A 17,961-nucleotide genomic window follows, 5' to 3' on the forward strand; every position below is an offset into this window, starting at 1 on the left:
TCCCTTATTAGTGGGGAACGGTTAACATTGAAGACAGGAGGAAAAAGGATTCTTTGAGACAATTTAAATACTGTCTCATTTAGAGAATTTATTGTATTTCAAGAAACTCGTAACACTCACCATCCCATAAATATCATAACATTGTAAATATTATAAAAATCCCAGTATTAGACTCTGTTCAAAATTTTTTTGTCATTGCTTTTTTTTCTAATAGTTTTTTTCCCTGAGACTCTTCTTGTAACATACTTATGTAGAAGTATGTTTTTATAACTCACAGATTGAGGTGACATATTACAGAATGAGAAATAGAATTTGTTTCAAAATAGATCCAAAATGAATAAAAAGATCTCTCAAGTACAAGTCATAATTACACTTTCAATTTTCAAATATATAATAGAATAGCAAGATTATAGTGGACCATCTCCACATAGTGAGAGATGAAGTAATCCCATTTTAAGTAATAAAGCTGATTATGTTAACGATGGAACTGAGAATAAGACAGAAAAAAGCAGTAGTTTTGCCTATCATTTATATTTGTAAATTTGATAACAAATAATGCTATATGATTTCATTCTTTCTTGTTAATCTTCATGATCAAATTTAAGAAATGAACTTAATTCTCCAAAAGACTACCATTATGTGGTAGAAAATTGGTGAATTTGCATTAAGAACAGATCAAAGAGTGATTTGAAATGCTGTCTTTAATTAGCTAGAGACGCCATCTATAATTTTGTGCTCCTTTTTAGAAGAATCTACCCAGTAAGAAAAAAGAGCACATATTTAAAAAGTAATCTTATTTTTCTGAAACATAATACCTATTTCTTGTTTCATGTGCCCTGTAACCCCATAACACATCCAAAGCACCATAATTTATCTTCTAATTACTTCCACAGGTGTAGAAAAAAGCAGTAAGATCCATATTTTCTGTTGGCTGAGAGTATAATGCTTGCATTAATGAATCCTTTTCTGAGCCTTGTATTCTTCCAGAAATTTATTTTCCCTTCACCCGAGTGCCCTAGCTGAGAGAACAGGGTGATGAGCTCAGATACTCTTCAAGGGGGTTATGAGGATAACATTCAGGGGTTCACTGAGCATGCCCATGCAATTCAAAAGCTTGTTTTAAGTAATTTATCTTTCAAGGGCCCAAATATATTCCCCAAATAAAATACATAGAGTAATTGCTAAACCATCTAATGGAATACATTGTTTTATTTAGGCCTGAACATTTTACAAAAGCATGAAACATACATTTGTAAAATAATACCAGAAGTACTGCTGTGATGTGAAGTGTGTCCAATTCTGCTTTTGACCTATAGAATGAGCCAGGGGAACTCTCTCTCAGTGTGAAAAACAAATCCAATATTTTGGTGGAAATTAGCTTCATATTTTTATCCCCTGAATGTTTCACTGTCTGTTCCTATAAAAGGCCAGATGGCAGTGGAGTATGAAGCAGTATACACATATAATTTATGAAGATTACTTGTCAGGAGAAACAAAAATAGCATGGGGCACTAATATTACCCAGTTTGGTATATAAATTTCAACCCAAGTCACCCAAAAAGTATTTAATCTTTACCTATGCCCCTTGAGGTATTGTCTGGCAATATATATAGTCTCATTATTATTATTTGACATTCCATTATTTTCAATGGAAATTTTCATTGCTGGTATCTTTTGTCGGAAAAATTGAACTTATTTTTAATGCATATGATTAAGATGTAGAAACTACTTAAAGCATCCTTAGTCTTCCAAAGGTGACCAACGTTTGTCTCAAAACCATATGCCTTAAAATCAAATGATACACTATCAAATGAAATATTTAAGACTATGCATTTAATTAAAATATGCAAATCTACCAATCTAATCTCTACCTTCACATAGATGTATGTGTACGTCTTTGTTGAATTCAGAGGCACTATACAGTACTTTAAATAATGAAGCCAGTTTGGTATGAACATAACTACTTCAGAGTGATAAAAGTAGTTGTTTCAAGAAAGCCAATGAAATTACAAATTGAGAATTTAGGAGTATTACAACCTTTCTAATGGCACTGCCGGAGGGCACTGTGGAAGCAGATGTGAGACAGGCTGGGACTGGCTATTTCTACATTGGAAACACAATAATGTTAGAGAGGCTTTACCTAATACAACCCTATACCTGTGGAGATGAGGACAAATTTTGTGAAATAGTGTGCAATCACTAATATATCCCTATTATTAAATAAGACAGGGATTTAGTTAGTTGCAAGTCTCTCCAATTTGTTGCTTATGGAATACAAGTTGGGGATAACCCAAAGGAAAACCCCTGAACTTGAACACCTGAGCTTCTCTTGAGAATGTCTTTCACAGAACATAACTTTTTTTAATTTTAATAAAATCCAGCTGTCTTGTTTTTTTCTTTAATGAATCATGGTTTTTGTGTTGTGTCTAAAAACTCATCATCAGGTTTTTTTATATAAATACAATGTACTCAGAAGATATTTATGAGCTTTAAACTTCTCTAAATAATATTTATTTTTACCCTCTAAATATCTAGTCTACTTAAATTTTTTAAAAATTGAAAAATTCACCTAAAATTGTCATTGATCAGGGATAGAGTTGCAATAGAAGTCATCTTGTCTTCAAGAAGAGAATCTAAATATAGTGATAAAATTGCACTTCTCTGCTTGTCTTTTTAAACATTTTCATGTGAATTGGGAAGAAACAACAGAATCTCCAGATTAGCAGGTGTTACTAAATTGTTCCCATCAGAAAAGCTGTGCAATTGGGAGAGATTCAAGGAAGAGCTTATGAATTGTTCAAATGGGAAGAGAAATGGCATATGATTTTTATCATAGATAAGTACAGGTCATTTCTTTCAGAGATTGAAAAGTCTAGAGCCTACATCCCAATGAAAGTCTCGAGTTGTCAGCGATTTGGGATTCATTCTTCATTTCCCCTGGTGTGTGGTTATATCCTAAAAGGCCAAGAAATATTGGGCATCATCAGGAAAATTATTAGAAGTGAAGCAGAAAACATTATATGCATTTTAGGCTTTTACAACTTCAAGAAGGATATGGAACTAGACACTGCTCACAGCAGGACTTTCAAAATCATTAGCAGAGAGCTTCTCTGAACACCTCACACTTGTGATCTTATAAGGTTGTCTTAGGCCTGTGGGCCCTTCGCGCATCTGTGCTTCTTTCTTTCTTTTTTAAATATTGACTCCCCATAGAACAAATGGCTTGGATAAAACAACAGTTAGGAGAAGTCCATTGGTGAAGCTAAATCTCAGTTTCTCTGGTTCCTTTGATTTTGATCCAGCAATTTGCTATCTGAAATAAGATGCTGAAAAGGAATGAACTGAGGTCTGTAAATTCTTGAATGACAATTTCAGCAAATTCCAAACAAAAAATGAGGCATCTCCCTTTGAAATACTTCAGGCAAGTTTAGAAAAATTAATGCGTCATACTAGGAGAAACTAACTTAAGGATTTTATTGATCACTTACATGTACACAAATAAGTATTGACACAACACTAATAATACCAGAACAACAAAAGTGAGTAAAATGTGGCCTCTTGCTTTTAGAAGTTTCATGAGTTGATATACACACACACATATATATACACACACGAAAAGATATGTATAAGATATACAGAAGTTATATAAATCAAATTTTGAAAAGATTGGCAAATTCACAAGAACGTTGACAAAATCAATATTTATTGAATGCTGACTGTGAGCCAGGTTACACTACTGTCTTATGTGCGTTGTCTCAAAATAATTCTCACAGTGTCTAATGGGATAGATTTTTTATTATTATCCTCCTTTTGTAAAGGGTGATATTGAGGCTTGGAGAGTTTAAATAATTTTTTTCAAAGGCACTGTAGACAGTATTGAGGCAAGATTTAAATGATATAATGAAACTGCTCATTGAGGGAAGGTGGAACAAAGTTCTCATCTTCAAGGTTGATGTTGGAGCAGACAAAATGTCTCCGGTGTTTGCCTTAAACTCTCTCTTAAAAAATAATTGGAGGAGTGAACCATAGCTGTGCTCTAGCAGAGACATTTTCACAATCTTATGTAAGAATATCCTCCTTCCTAGCCACACATCCTAGTATCAATTCATGTGGGGCATATGGCTCTTAGCTCTTCTCTGTAAATGCTGCCACACTGATGTCATATGAGTGATTCTTTTCTCCTCTTCCTGCTGTGAATCATCACTCCTCCCTTCCAGAGAAACAGCTGCTTCCCAACTTGGGTTTGCTTGTGATGAATTCTGAACCAGTTGGTCAGATCCCAATAATTTGTTTATTGAATGTTCTAGATGTTACTGAGGTACAGGTGCCAGTCACATGTTTAGAAAAAAATAAATAAACAGGAGACTAATTTCCCCAGAGCTTCTAGAAATTCATCTATTCTCTTATTAAAAAATCATTAAGCACCTATTGTGCTCCAGACTGCTTGACAGCTAGCTGGGAGATTATGGACACAGCCACCTGTTCCAAATATTTGCAGTCTCTTGGAACAGACAATCATATCAAGAATCACAGAAGGTGTGCTAAATATCATAAGCTGTGTGAGGAGTTGTGAGAACACAAATAGGACCAACTAAAGCTAGGAAGGGTGAGAGGTGGCTTCCTGAAGAAACTAACTATGGCTGAGTCATAAAGGACTGTTTGTGTTTTGATAGGATGAGAAAAATGAGATGGTGATTCCAGAAAGGGGAAAAACATGTTGCAAAGGCTTGGGGACATGAAGGCCTGACCTGTTTGAGGGGCTATTAAATAGTTAAGCATGACAACACTGGGTGCTTTGGGAGAAATAATGAGAGATGGACAGAAAAGAATTTTGAATAAAGCACATAAATGTTTTCCTCAGGATTATGTAGGCAAATATCTTTGTTTCAAATGGAAATGAAGATTGATGTTTCTAACATTTTTCTAAAACATTTTTAAATGTATCCAAATTTTCTTTGACTTATAAAACAGCACAATGTAAAATAATTTCTTTTTCTTGTAGTTTCTGAGGAAGATAAAGGATTTGGACCAATTTTTGAAGAGCAGCCCATCAATACCATTTATCCAGAGGAATCACCAGAAGGAAAAGTTTCACTAAACTGTAGGGCACGAGCCAGCCCTTTCCCAGTTTACAAGTAACGTACCTCACTGCTCTGTTCACAATGGACTGTTAGACTAGATTATAGCTGAGCATCTGTGACCCTGTACTGATAGAGAAAGCTATAAGGTCGTTAACAAAATGGAGGGCTATTATCAAAAATATTGGCATACGAGTTATTAAAACAGAGTTGTTTAATGCCCAAATTGATAATAAGTTTTCTTAAATATGTGCAAATAATCCACTTCCTATTTCCTGCATAGATAATGCTAATGCCGTTTGATATTATCCACTTAAAAATTGTCAAATGGTGATCATGCTATTAAGCATATACAAGGTTATATGAAAGTCATGCACATTTAAATATACACATTTGAGGATAAAATGTTCTTATATGCATCAACCTGGATAACTCATATTTACATATTATATATAATATTCCTATATCAGCTACATTTAGAGAGGCTACATACATAATTCTAGAAAGCACCACTTTTTTTCAGTGGTCTCAGATCTATATTCCAGGCAATGCAGCAAATTTCTTAAAATTAGATAATCTGTATCAATATGTCTCTTTCTGGTTTTCTGGGATACCTATTTATGTTATAAAAAATAACTTTGTAAAAGGTAACAATGGGTTTTTCTGCTTCAGATGGTTCAGAAAAGTATACTAACAATTTCTAGTCTGCTACAAAGAATAAGATTAAAAAATTAACCAAACCAATGGATTTGAATTTCACCTGTGAAATGGTTCCATGAAGACAAAGCAAGTGATTGATGGGGAAATTGGGGCTCTAGTGTGTTGACTTCAGCTAACTTAATTGAAGGTTGTCATTCAGCAAGACTGATTTTCATAGTATTTTTTCTCAATAAAAAACAATTTTCTATTGTTATCAAAAGTTATCAAATTTAATCCTAATCAAACCCATTTTCTCTCAAGTTCAAGAGACTCTCATGGGTCTCTGGGCTAAATTAAAAAATTATTCTTAAAATAAAATATGAATTTAGATAGAAAAGCACCATCCCTTTGAAATTATTTTTATTGTTTCAATTTCGTGCATGGGAGTGCAAAATAAGTAGCTATTTCATAAATTATAAGTAACACATTTATTTTGAAAATATTTGGTGGGCTAGGCTTGTTTCTACCCTTAAGCCACACATAATGGGAGCTTATATACATAGTTATGGGACGTGGAATAGTATAACTAATAGGTCTGTAGAGGAGATCTAATCCAAGCACATAATTTTGTAGGAGAGGAAGCTGAATCTTGAATAAGTAAATTGACTTGCTCCAGAGTTAGTAAATCACAGATCCAGGGCTGAAACACAGGTTTTATGACTTTCAAAGAAACATATAATTTTTTCAGTATGTATCTATCTAGACAGGTTGATAACATCTCAAAAGCTATTTCAGTGATCTCAAAAGCTATTTCAGTGATGCTTATTTTGTGACACCTTGTCCTTGACATTCATACGTGGAAACAGCAAATCAGTCTACAGCCTGGAATCAAGGCAAGAAAACAGAGAAGACTGTTCTCAGATACTGTTCTAGAAATGTGTGCTTCTTGCTGTGTCTACCTGACCCCTACCCCACAGACACATTAGGACGCAAAGTTTTGCATAACTAAAATTTTATACACATTGATTAGCAACTCCCTTTTTCCCCTTCTCTCCAGTCCCTGACAATCACCATTCTGTTCTTTGCTTTTATAGTTTGACTATTTTAGACACCTCATGTAAGTGCTCTCATATTAAGTGTTCTTATCAACATTTAAAACATAAAATAAGGAGCCAAGGCTTTGCTTGACAACTACATTCACTAACTCCCTCTCATAGGTTGCACCAGCACTGAAGTCCCCAGGATGAGTGTGGCCTGCATATCTACACATTAAAGTGGAGAGCTGGAAAGGAGAAGTAGATGTTTAATTCTGTTATGAAGGCAGTCTGCATTTGACAGGGGGGGAAAAAAGGCAAAGAATTCAGCTCATGTTGCAGCTTGTCTGATGAAAAAGAACATTTGAAGTTTTAAAAATTCATTTAATATTCAGAACAAGCCATACTAACCTTGGTAATTATGCAATCTGTCATTCACACAGTAGTTTTATATTTATGGCATGTTCTATGATAATTTCTTATTCATGGCAACACCCGGAAAGGTACAGCAGGGAACTTTACCTTCTACTTATCAGCTTTAAAGCTTTCATTATCTTGTTTTGACCCTCAAAATAATGAGAATGCTAATAAAATTGCATTTAAAACTGAAAGGAGTTACAACAATGGTGTACATTCCTGAAAATAAAGTAAACCAGTGAACTTACCCAAACACAGCAAAACTTAATCATTATATGACATCAGAGGCAGACTCAAATCCACTGAAGAAGAGTTAATGCAATAAACAAAAATTTGGAGTCATTGTAATGGGGAAAAACAATAACAATAGCAATTGGTATTGCTCAATAGGGAAACCCATCGCCTTGGCGCATGCTAAGCAACTTGACATTGGATTGTTCAAGCAGAGCCAATATTGCCATCAAGTGGGGGGAGGGGGAAGATATACTCATTGGGTTGGAATTTGATAGGTTTTCAAAATGCAAAAGCAGTTTCCTGATTGCTTTTAAATTACCTCCTACATTATAAATATTAAAACTAAAAATGTTCCAGTAATTTGATTTAATAAAAGATATTCTAAAATCATTAGGCTTTTTTGAGTAAGATTCTAACCCTAATCAGAAGTGTGCAAGGCCATGAGCCATGAGGCCACAGCCCACTATTGGATCATGGCTCTTGCCTATGACATAGCTGAAGACATGAATCATATAACAGAATGAGTATGTATAATACACAGATGGTCAGCTTAATTGAAAACTATTTTCTACATTTATTCTTCTCATCATCTCACCAAGAAAGTTAGAGTCCTGTTTTTAGCCAATTTATTTATAACACAATCCCTCTAAATACACATGCAAGAGTATATTGGTGGCTTGGAAACAAAAGATCCAATTGATTTTTACAATTTTCAAATTGTGTGATCGACCTCTAGCGGTCAGAGTGTGACATTTCCTGAGTAGAGCCCTGATTTCAATTAGTTTTATTGAAAATTTATTTTGATATTTAGAATTGGGTATTGATATTTTGTATTTTAATTTAGCTAGAGTAGTGCTTTTAATATTTTATGCAACACATCTGGGTATGCATGAATCTAACTAGTACATAGAAAGTTATCATTTATAATCTATGTGTATCTGCTAAGAAACCAATTAATGTAGTCAAATTCAAAGAAATATTTGTCCTTTCGAATGCTTCATGAAAAAAGAGAACACAATTCATGCACTTGAACATTTACCTTTCTGTGCCTGAACTAAATTATAAATCATGCGCCCAGAGACACAGAACTGTATGGTGTGAAGAAATACCACACTGAGTCATCTACTTAATCATCTGATTTCACATGGAGCTGTATCCATGTTCTTAGAATGATATCAGGCCATTATGCTGTTTGCAGGCCTCATGACCTGTGATACGACATTTGTTTTTCTTTCTCATAGATGGAGAATGAATAATGGGGATATTGATCTGACAAGTGATCGGTACAGTATGGTAGGTGGAAACCTTGTTATCAACAACCCTGACAAACAGAAAGATGCTGGAATATATTACTGCTTAGCATCAAATAACTATGGGATGGTCAGAAGCACGGAAGCAACCCTGAGCTTTGGATGTAAGTAACTGTAACTTTAACAAGGTCAAGTGTGTCTAGGTGAAGTAAAATTTAAATATTATCATAAGAGTTCAACAAGAAGAAAAATCAAGATTAAAAGAAAATGAGAGAAAAGATCCATAGATGGAGTGGGTCTTATATGATCAGTGGGCCTTAACTGTGTGGAGAAAAAATTTCAAGAGAGCAAAGCGTCATGAGGGATATTGGAAAATAAAGTAAGGCCATGTTCTGAGGGATCTTGATTAACTAGCATCAGTGAAAGTGCTAAGCCATGCATTCTCTCTCTCTTTCTTTTTCTTTCTTTTTTTTTTAATTATGACATTACAGTTGTATTCTCTAAAGCTCAACTCTACTTGACAGAATCTTACTCCATAGTATGTGATTTACATTATTAGGAGTAAATTAAACTAACTAAATTATTTTAACTTTAAATTAAATTTAAATTTCTCCTTATGGAGACTGTCATAAAAAATCTTTTCAGAAACCTTGTGCTAAACTTAAAGTTAGAATCTATTCTACAACAAAATTGTGCATTGAAAGAGGAGTTGGACTAGATGACCTCCAGTATGCGATTTTATAAGTCAGCACTTAAATCTTTTGCAAAATGGATTATAGGATGAAAATTATGTTTTAAGAGGACCCATGTGGCAGTGATTACCATCAGGGAGTGAAGAGTCAGATTTCATTAATATGGTGACAATGGGAATGTAAATAATAAACAATTCTTGAAAATAATAGATTACATTGCACTGAAGAAAAAAAGGCCCTAAATATTTTTTAAAGGAAAGTTGAGTCAAAGGGCAAAAACATTCTGCTCTCTTTAAAAATGGAATGGGAGCAAGTAAAACCAATTTCAAGGTTGGGAGGAAGTACTGAAATGATGGCTTCACATGCAGAGGTTATGATGACATTAAGTTATTGTTGAAATGTCAACTAAGTATTTGAAGATAGGGCTGGCATTCAAGTGAAGCATCAAGATTAGAGATGTAGATCTGAAGGGCTCTCTGCAAAAAGGTAACAATTAGGATGATGACATTTCAGAGATATAAATATATTGAGAGAAGTAAAAATTTGATTTTATAATTTAGTACTGATCACAGAGAAGAAATAGGAGATGAGGCAGGGTTGAAACAGAATGAGCACAAGTAAAACAAATGAAGAATTAAACAGTAGAGTTCATGAAGCCAAGCAAAATGTGACTTCTAAATAAACAGAAAAGAATGAAGGAAATGAGACTAAGGAAAACTCAGAATTTGAAAATGGGAAAAAATTGCTGACCTTCACATCACCTCAGCTAGGATCCTACTTTTCATCCTTATTCCTTCACCCATTGGAGTCCTCCCTCAGGAAGAGAAATACACTTTTCAAATGAGTCTGTTCCTCCAACTCACTTCTCTTTACTTACTTCTTTGGTAGATTCCTGGTTTTACCTGAGTCCATTTTATTTCCATATACCCTTGCTTAGATTCTTCCTAAACCTGAAGCAAAAGTTGAAGACATTGTGATTTTTAGCATTGTCAGAATACTTATGCAGACTGCTACCAACATGCATCTGCTGGCGTTTACCATGGAAGTCTTAAGAGTATAANAATATATATGCCCCCAACAGGGGAGCAGCAAGATACACAAGCCAACTCTTAACCAAAATAAAGAGACATATAGATAAGAACACAGTAATAGTAGGGGACCTCAACACCCCACTATCAGAAATAGACAGAACACCCTGGCAAAAACTAAGCAAAGAATCAAAGGCTTTGAATGCCATACTCGACGAGTTGGACCTCATAGATATATATAGAACACTACACCCCAGAACCAAAGAATACTCATTCTATTCAAATGCCCATGGAACATTCTCAAGAATAGATCATGCTCTGGGACACAAAACAGGTCTCAGCCAATACCAAAAGATTGAAATTATCCCCTGCATATTCTCAGACCACAACGCTCTGAAATTGGAACTCAACCACAAGGAAAAACCTGGAAGAAACTCAAACACTTGGAGGCTAAGAACCATCCTGCTCAAGAATGACTCGATAAACCAGGAAATCAAAAAACAAATTAAACAATTTATGGAGACCAACGAGAATGAATACACAACGGTCCAAAACCTATGGGATACTGCAAAGGCAGTCCTAAGGGGGAAATACATAGCCATCCAAGCCTCACTCAAAAGAATAGAAAAATCTAAAATGCAGTTTCTATATTCTCACCTCAAGAAACTGGAACAGCAACAGAGGGACAGGCCTAACCCACTGACAAGGAAGGAGTTGACCAAGATTAGAGCAGAAATCAATGAATTAGAGACCAGAACCACAGTAGAGCAGATCAACAGGACTAGAAGCTGGTTCTTTGAGAGAATCCATAAAATTGATAGACCACTGGCAAAACTTGTCCAAAAACAAAGAGAAAGGACTGAGATTATTAAAATTATGACTGAAAAGGGAGAGGTCACGACCAGCACCATTGAAATTGCAAGGATTATTAGAAACTTTTATCAACAGCTATATGCCAAAAAACTAAACAATCTGGAAGAGATGGAGGCCTTCCTGGAAACCTATAAACTACCAAGACTGAAACAGGAAGAAATAGATTTCTTAAATAGGCCAATTAACTATGAAGAAATTGAGTCAGTGATAAACAACCTTCCAAATAATAAAACTCCAGGCCCAGACGGTTTTCCTGGGGAATTCTACCAAACATTCAAAGAAGAAATAATACCTATTCTCCTAAAGCTATTTCAAAAAATAGAAACAGAAGGAAAGCTACCAAACTCATTCTATGAGGCTAATATTACCTTGATCCCCAAACCAGGCAAAGACCCCCTCAAAAAGGAGAATTACAGACCGATTTCTCTAATGAATATGGATGCCAAAATCCTCAACAAGATCCTTGCTAATAGAATCCAACAGTACATTAAAAGGATTATCCATCATGACCAAGTGGGATTCATACCTGGGATGCAAGCATGGTTCAACACTCGCAAATCAATCAATGTGATACATCATATCAACAAGAAAAGACTCAAGAACCATATGATCCTCTCAATTGATGCAGAAAAAGCATTTGACAAAATACAGCATCCTTTCCTGATTAAAACCCTTCAGAGTGTAGGAATAGAGGGTACATTTCTCAATCTCATAAAAGCCATCTATGAAAAGCCTACTGCAAGCATTATTCTCAATGGGGAAAAGCTGGAAGCCTTTCCCTTAAGATCAGGAACACGACAAGGATGCCCACTCTCGCCACTATTATTCAACATAGTACTAGAAGTCCTTGCAACAGCAATCAGAAGACAAAAAGGGATCAAAGGTATCCAAATCGGCAAAGAAGAAGTCAAACTGTCTCTCTTTGCAGATGACATGATACTCTATATGGAAAACCCAAAGGAATCCACTCCCAAACTATTAGAAGTTATAGAACAATTCAGTAAGGTGGCAGGATACAAAATCAATGCCCAGAAATCAGTTGCATTTCTATACACGAATAACGAGACTGAAGAAAGAGAAATTAGGGAATCCATCCCATTTACAATAACACCAAAAACCATGCGTTACCTTGGAATTAACTTAACCAGAGACGTAAAGGACCTATATGCTAGAAACTATAGATCACTTTTGAAAGATATTGAGGAAGACATAAAAAGATGGAAAAATATTCCATGCTCATGGATTGGAAGAATTAACATAGTTAAAATGTCCATACTACCCAGAGCAATCTACACTTTCAATGCTATCCCGATCAAAATACCGAGGACATTTTTCAAAGAACTGGAACAAATAGTCCTTAAATTTGTATGGAACCAGAAAAGGCCCCGAATCTCCAAGGAACTGTTGAAAAGGAAAAACAAAGCTGGGGGCATCACAATGCCGGATTTCGAGCTGTACTACAAAGCTGTGATCACAAAGACAGCATGGTACTGGCACAAAAACAGACACATCGACCAATGGAACAGAATAGAGAACCCAGAAATGGACCCTCGGCTCTTTGGGCAACTAATCTTTGATAAAGCAGGAAAAAACATCCGGTGGAAAAAAGACAGTCTCTTCAATAAATGGTGCTGGGAAAATTGGACAGCTACATGCAAAAGAATGAAACTTGACCACTCTCTCACACCATACACAAAAATAAACTCCAAATGGATGAAAGACCTCAATGTGAGACAGGAATCCATCAAAATTCTAGAGGAGAACATAGGCAACAACTTCTATGACATCGGCCAGAGCAACCTTTTTCACGACACATCTCCAAAGGCAAGAGAAATAAAAGATAAAATGAACTTATGGGACTTTATCAGGATAAAGAGCTTCTGCACAGCCAAGGAAACAGTCAAAAAAACTAAGAGACAGCCCACGGAATGGGAGAATATATTTGCAAAGGACACCACAGATAAAGGACTGGTATCCAAGATCTACAAAGAACTTCTCAAACTCAATACACGAGAAACAAATAAACAAATCATAAAATGGGCAGAAGATATGAACAGACACTTTTCCAATGAAGACATACAAATGGCTAACAGACACATGAAAAAATGTTCAAAATCATTAGCCATCAGGGAAATTCAAATCAAAACCACACTGAGATACCACCTTACGCCAGTTAGAATGGCAAAGATAGACAAGGCAAGAAACAACAATTGTTGGAGAGGATGTGGAGAAAGGGGATCCCTCCTACATTGTTGGTGGGAATGCAAGTTGGTACAGCCACTCTGGAAAACAGTGTGGAGGTCCCTTAAAAAGTTAAAAATTGAACTACCCTATGACCCAGCCATTGCACTACTGGGTGTTTACCCCAAAGATACAGACGTAGTAAAGAGAAGGGCCATATGCACCCCAATGTTCATAGCTGCATTGTCCACAATAGCCAAATCATGGAAGGAGCCGAGATGCCCTTCAACAGATGACTGGATTAAGAAGCTGTGGTCCATATATACAATGGAATATTACTCAGCTATCAGAAAGAACGAATTCTCAACATTTGCTGCAACATGGACGGCACTGGAGGAGATAATGCTAAGTGAAATAAGTCAAGCAGAGAAAGACAATTATCATATGATTTCTCTCATCTATGGAACATAAGAACTAGGATGATCGGTAGGGGAAGAAAGGGATAAAGAAAGGGGGGGTAATCAGAAGGGGGAATGAAACATGAGAGATTATGGACTATGAGAATCAAACTGAAGACTTCAGAGGGGAGGGGGTGGGGGAATGGGATAGACTGGTGATGGGTAGTAAGGAGGGCACGTATTGCATGGTGCACTGGGTGTTATACGCAACTAATGAAGCATCGAACTTTACATTAGAATCCGGGGATGTACTGTATGGTGATTAACATAATATAATAAAAAAAATAAAAATAAAAATAAATTTAAAAAAGAGTATATGCAAATGCCAGCATGTAAAAATAGGGAATTGACTTTCATAGGTTCCACCAAATCAACTGAGAAGTATCGTATCCAAAAGTAAGTTAGGAGAGGAAAGATAAACTTTAATGAAAATCTCTTTCTATTGACTAGAGAGTGAATGTTTTCCTTTTTGCTTTCATAATTAGATCTTGACCCTTTCCCACCTGAGGAGCGTCCTGAGGTCCGGGTGAAAGAAGGGAAGGGAATGGTGCTTCTCTGTGATCCTCCATACCATTTTCCAGGTAAATTTAAAGTTCCTCTATGACTATCAACATCTATTCAATGAATGGCTATGTTTTAATTTTCTTAACAATAATGGTTCATTTACGATTAAATAAGACTCAATATTTGCCTAACTTTGTAATGCATTGCTTACGAATGGTTAGAGACACTTCCAGCCTCTTTAGTCTGGCCCTAATTCCAAAGATCTGTAATCATTTTGGTTTATAAACAACATATATGTTAGATTATGTCCTCATTAATATTCCTGTTACACAGGAGAAAATATGATAGATTTTTTACAAATTATTTTTAAAATAGAACAGTGCCAAGGAGTGATATATAGTCTGTCATTTCATTAAAAATATTACATCTACAATATTCTGTGAATTATATAAATGCTAGAAAAGGATAAAGACATAATAAATTATTAAACTCTTTAGGGGCATCTAGCTGTGACAATAATAATACAGGGACCCCTGTGTGGCTCCTTCGTTAACTGTCTGCCTTCGGCTCATGGCCTGATCCCAGGGTCCTGGGATCGAGCCCTGCATCGGGCTCCCTGCTCCGCTGGGAGCCTGCTTCTTCCTCTCCCACTCCCCCTGCTTGTGTTCCTTCTCTCGCTGTGTCTCTCTCTGTCAAATAAATAAATAAAATCTTAAAAAAAAATCATCCAACTTAGAAAGGTGTTAAATTAAGTGTCATCTGTAACAAGATTCAACCTTCGAATACGTGTTTTCTGTTATTTGATATGGCTAAAATTAAGGCCACCAAAGTGTTAATTAAAAGATAAACACTTTATATACTTCGCTTAATTTTCACTTGTTTATCAAATATCTTCTTGAAATAATATGTAAATACTACTTTTCACAATGAAAAAAATAATTTTTATATTTTTAGAGTTCAAATACTATATCATAAATTTGACTTTAAAGACCCCATAAAAAACAGGCTGTTATAAATCATTTTGTGTGGAATACACTGATGATATATATAGAAAGAGGTGAACATATGTAAATATATAATGCATATCACAAAATATATGTTATATGTATATAATTATACATGCACATCTATATATATTCTATTCCAATTCTATGTATATAAATTCTGGTTGTTTATATATCGAATGTCAGTAATTTTCTCTCTAATAAAACAGGAGAAAGACTATTAAATGGTAAATATAGGAGGAACATAGAATTCAAAATATTGTAACAACATTTCCATGAGAGAACAGTCTTTCTTTGAAGAACTATGGGGAAACAAATTCCCTCATCTCTATAGTATTTCACCCAAAGTAAATGATCATAAATAGCCAATGACTACATTTGACTACATTCAGCACTGGATGGGCTTCATTTCCTTACTTATTCATTCAACAAATCTCTTGTGAGCACTTGTGACACAATTTTGTGTGCCAAGCACTATTTATGCCACAAGAATACCTTGGTGGGTGAAACATGAAAATCCACCTGCCCTCAGAGATTTGCTACTAGCAGAGACCGCCAATATACAAGATACATATTTAACAGGTATAGCCTGTCTAGATATTGGTGGGTAAGCACTAGGAAGAAAAATTTATGCAGGTAAGGGGAAAGAGTAAGTGTTAAAATGATGGCTCAACTTTTATAAAGGACAATGCTGTGAAGAAAACTTTGAATAAAGGCCTGAGGGACATGAGGAAACTAACAATGCAGATGTGTGAGGGAAGGACATGCCATGCAGATGCAACAAAGGCATGAGATAGAACTATGGAGGAAGACCAAGGAAGCCAGACTGGCTGGAATAGAGTGCATGAGATAGAAGGTAATAGGAAATGAAATTGGAGACATACAAGAGCTATATCACACAGGACATTATAATTCATAGTAATTGCACTGACTTTAAATTGAGTGAGATTTACTTTGGAGGGGTTTGACAAGAGGAGTCACATGCCATTGCTTAAGTTTTGGAAAGATGAGTCTGGCTACAGTTTTGAGAAAAGACTTAGGGGAAATTAATTTCTAAACGTGTAATTCAAAATAGGAATACAAAAGGAAAAAGATATAAAGACACAGTGTGGCTAGCAATCTTCATTTTATTTTTAAAATGCAGTAAGGAAGATGGGTCATGAGTTTTGGAATCATCAGACCTAGATTAAAAATCCCAATTCTACTTACCGGTCATGAAATTCTAAGCAAAACATTTAACCGCTCTGAGTTTCATTTAGCCCATCAATGAAATAGAAGTTAGAATATTAATAGGCCACAAAAGAATTGCAAAAAGATAAATATAGTTGCTTAGCACCATGCTTATATTCACTCAAAATATGGTAGCTTTTGGAAAATTCGCACTATTTGTCTTGGCCTACTTCTAACATTTGTTCTACAATAGCCTAGATTAGATTATGTCCTAGCTTGTTCCTAGAAAATAAAATTTTTGCTCTTGGAGAAGAATTTAATATTTAGAAGACAATATTTCCTTCCAGATGATCTTAGCTACCGCTGGCTTCTAAATGAATTTCCTGTATTTATCACAATGGATAAACGAAGATTTGTGTCTCAGACAAATGGAAATCTCTACATTGCAAATGTCGAGGCATCAGACAAAGGCAACTATTCCTGCTTTGTATCCAGCCCTTCTATTACAAAGAGCGTGTTCAGCAAATTTATCCCTCTCATTCCACTACCTGAACGTAAGTGTTTTCTTTGTTACACCCTGCTTTTGCCGGTTGTTTGCTTATGGAGCGCTTGCAGCAATGAGAAGAAATATCCAGTGGGAAGACTAGCGGGCTACTCAGTCAGGGCAAACAGAAGATACACATTTTGAAAGTCTTGGTCATTCCTTAGTTTTTTCCAATGGAGATTTATATGACAAAAGTGCCCTAAGATGGTTGAGTTTGGACTGGTTTCCTCTAGTTCAGAGAATGTATAGGGTACTGATTTATTAGCAAAATATCCATATATTATTTCTAGTGGGAATCTCTGGCCACTAGAAGCACAGAAAAAAAATCTGCTTTTTTTCACGTCCAAAGTAACTTCATGAAAGAGAACAAATGATTAGATCAAAACAAACTGTAGTGATTACAGAGTTAGGGGAAAAAATGCAGTTGTATTATTTTGATATTTCTAAGGAACTATTTATATGAAGCAAATAAGTATATGAATTGCGTTTGTACTATAAGTAAGTAGCGTAGGTGCCATATTTGGTTTTTTATTTCATAATATTCTTTTATTTATACATTTAGAAGTTTTGTTTAATTTATTATTATCATTATTATTATATTTTTATTATTATATTCAATTAGCCAACATATAGTACATCATATTTGATGGCCACTGACAGACCTGAATGGCTTTTCCAAGAATCCACTTGAACTACATTCTTTTTTTAATTCATTCTCTTCCTAAGAGAATCAGATTTCAATATATTTGCTTACTTCACATTGTTTTTATCACAGTCGTGCTGTTACCACTCATATCAGTGAGTTCAGGCTTCTGAAGAAATACTTGGTTTTGTTGTTCACAGACTTAAGTTTGG

General features: G+C 35.2%; 1 protein-coding gene across 4 annotated transcripts in view; it reads left to right on the forward strand.

The window, feature by feature from the left end:
- CNTN1 (contactin 1) overlaps positions 1 to 17,961 on the forward strand; it is a 341,918-nt gene that overhangs the window by 187,085 nt on the left and 136,872 nt on the right. For all 4 annotated transcript variants that reach the window (XM_019805133.2, XM_034645472.1, XM_034645473.1 and 1 more), the window contains 4 exons: positions 5,003 to 5,135; positions 8,644 to 8,816; positions 14,370 to 14,465; positions 16,910 to 17,116. In XM_019805133.2, the coding sequence (XP_019660692.1) occupies positions 5,003 to 5,135; positions 8,644 to 8,816; positions 14,370 to 14,465; positions 16,910 to 17,116 (609 nt within the window). The remainder of the gene's footprint in view (positions 1 to 5,002; positions 5,136 to 8,643; positions 8,817 to 14,369; positions 14,466 to 16,909; positions 17,117 to 17,961) is intronic.

This window comes from Ailuropoda melanoleuca, chromosome 16, assembly GCF_002007445.2.
Source record: "Ailuropoda melanoleuca isolate Jingjing chromosome 16, ASM200744v2, whole genome shotgun sequence".
NCBI classification, from domain to species: domain Eukaryota; kingdom Metazoa; phylum Chordata; class Mammalia; order Carnivora; family Ursidae; genus Ailuropoda; species Ailuropoda melanoleuca.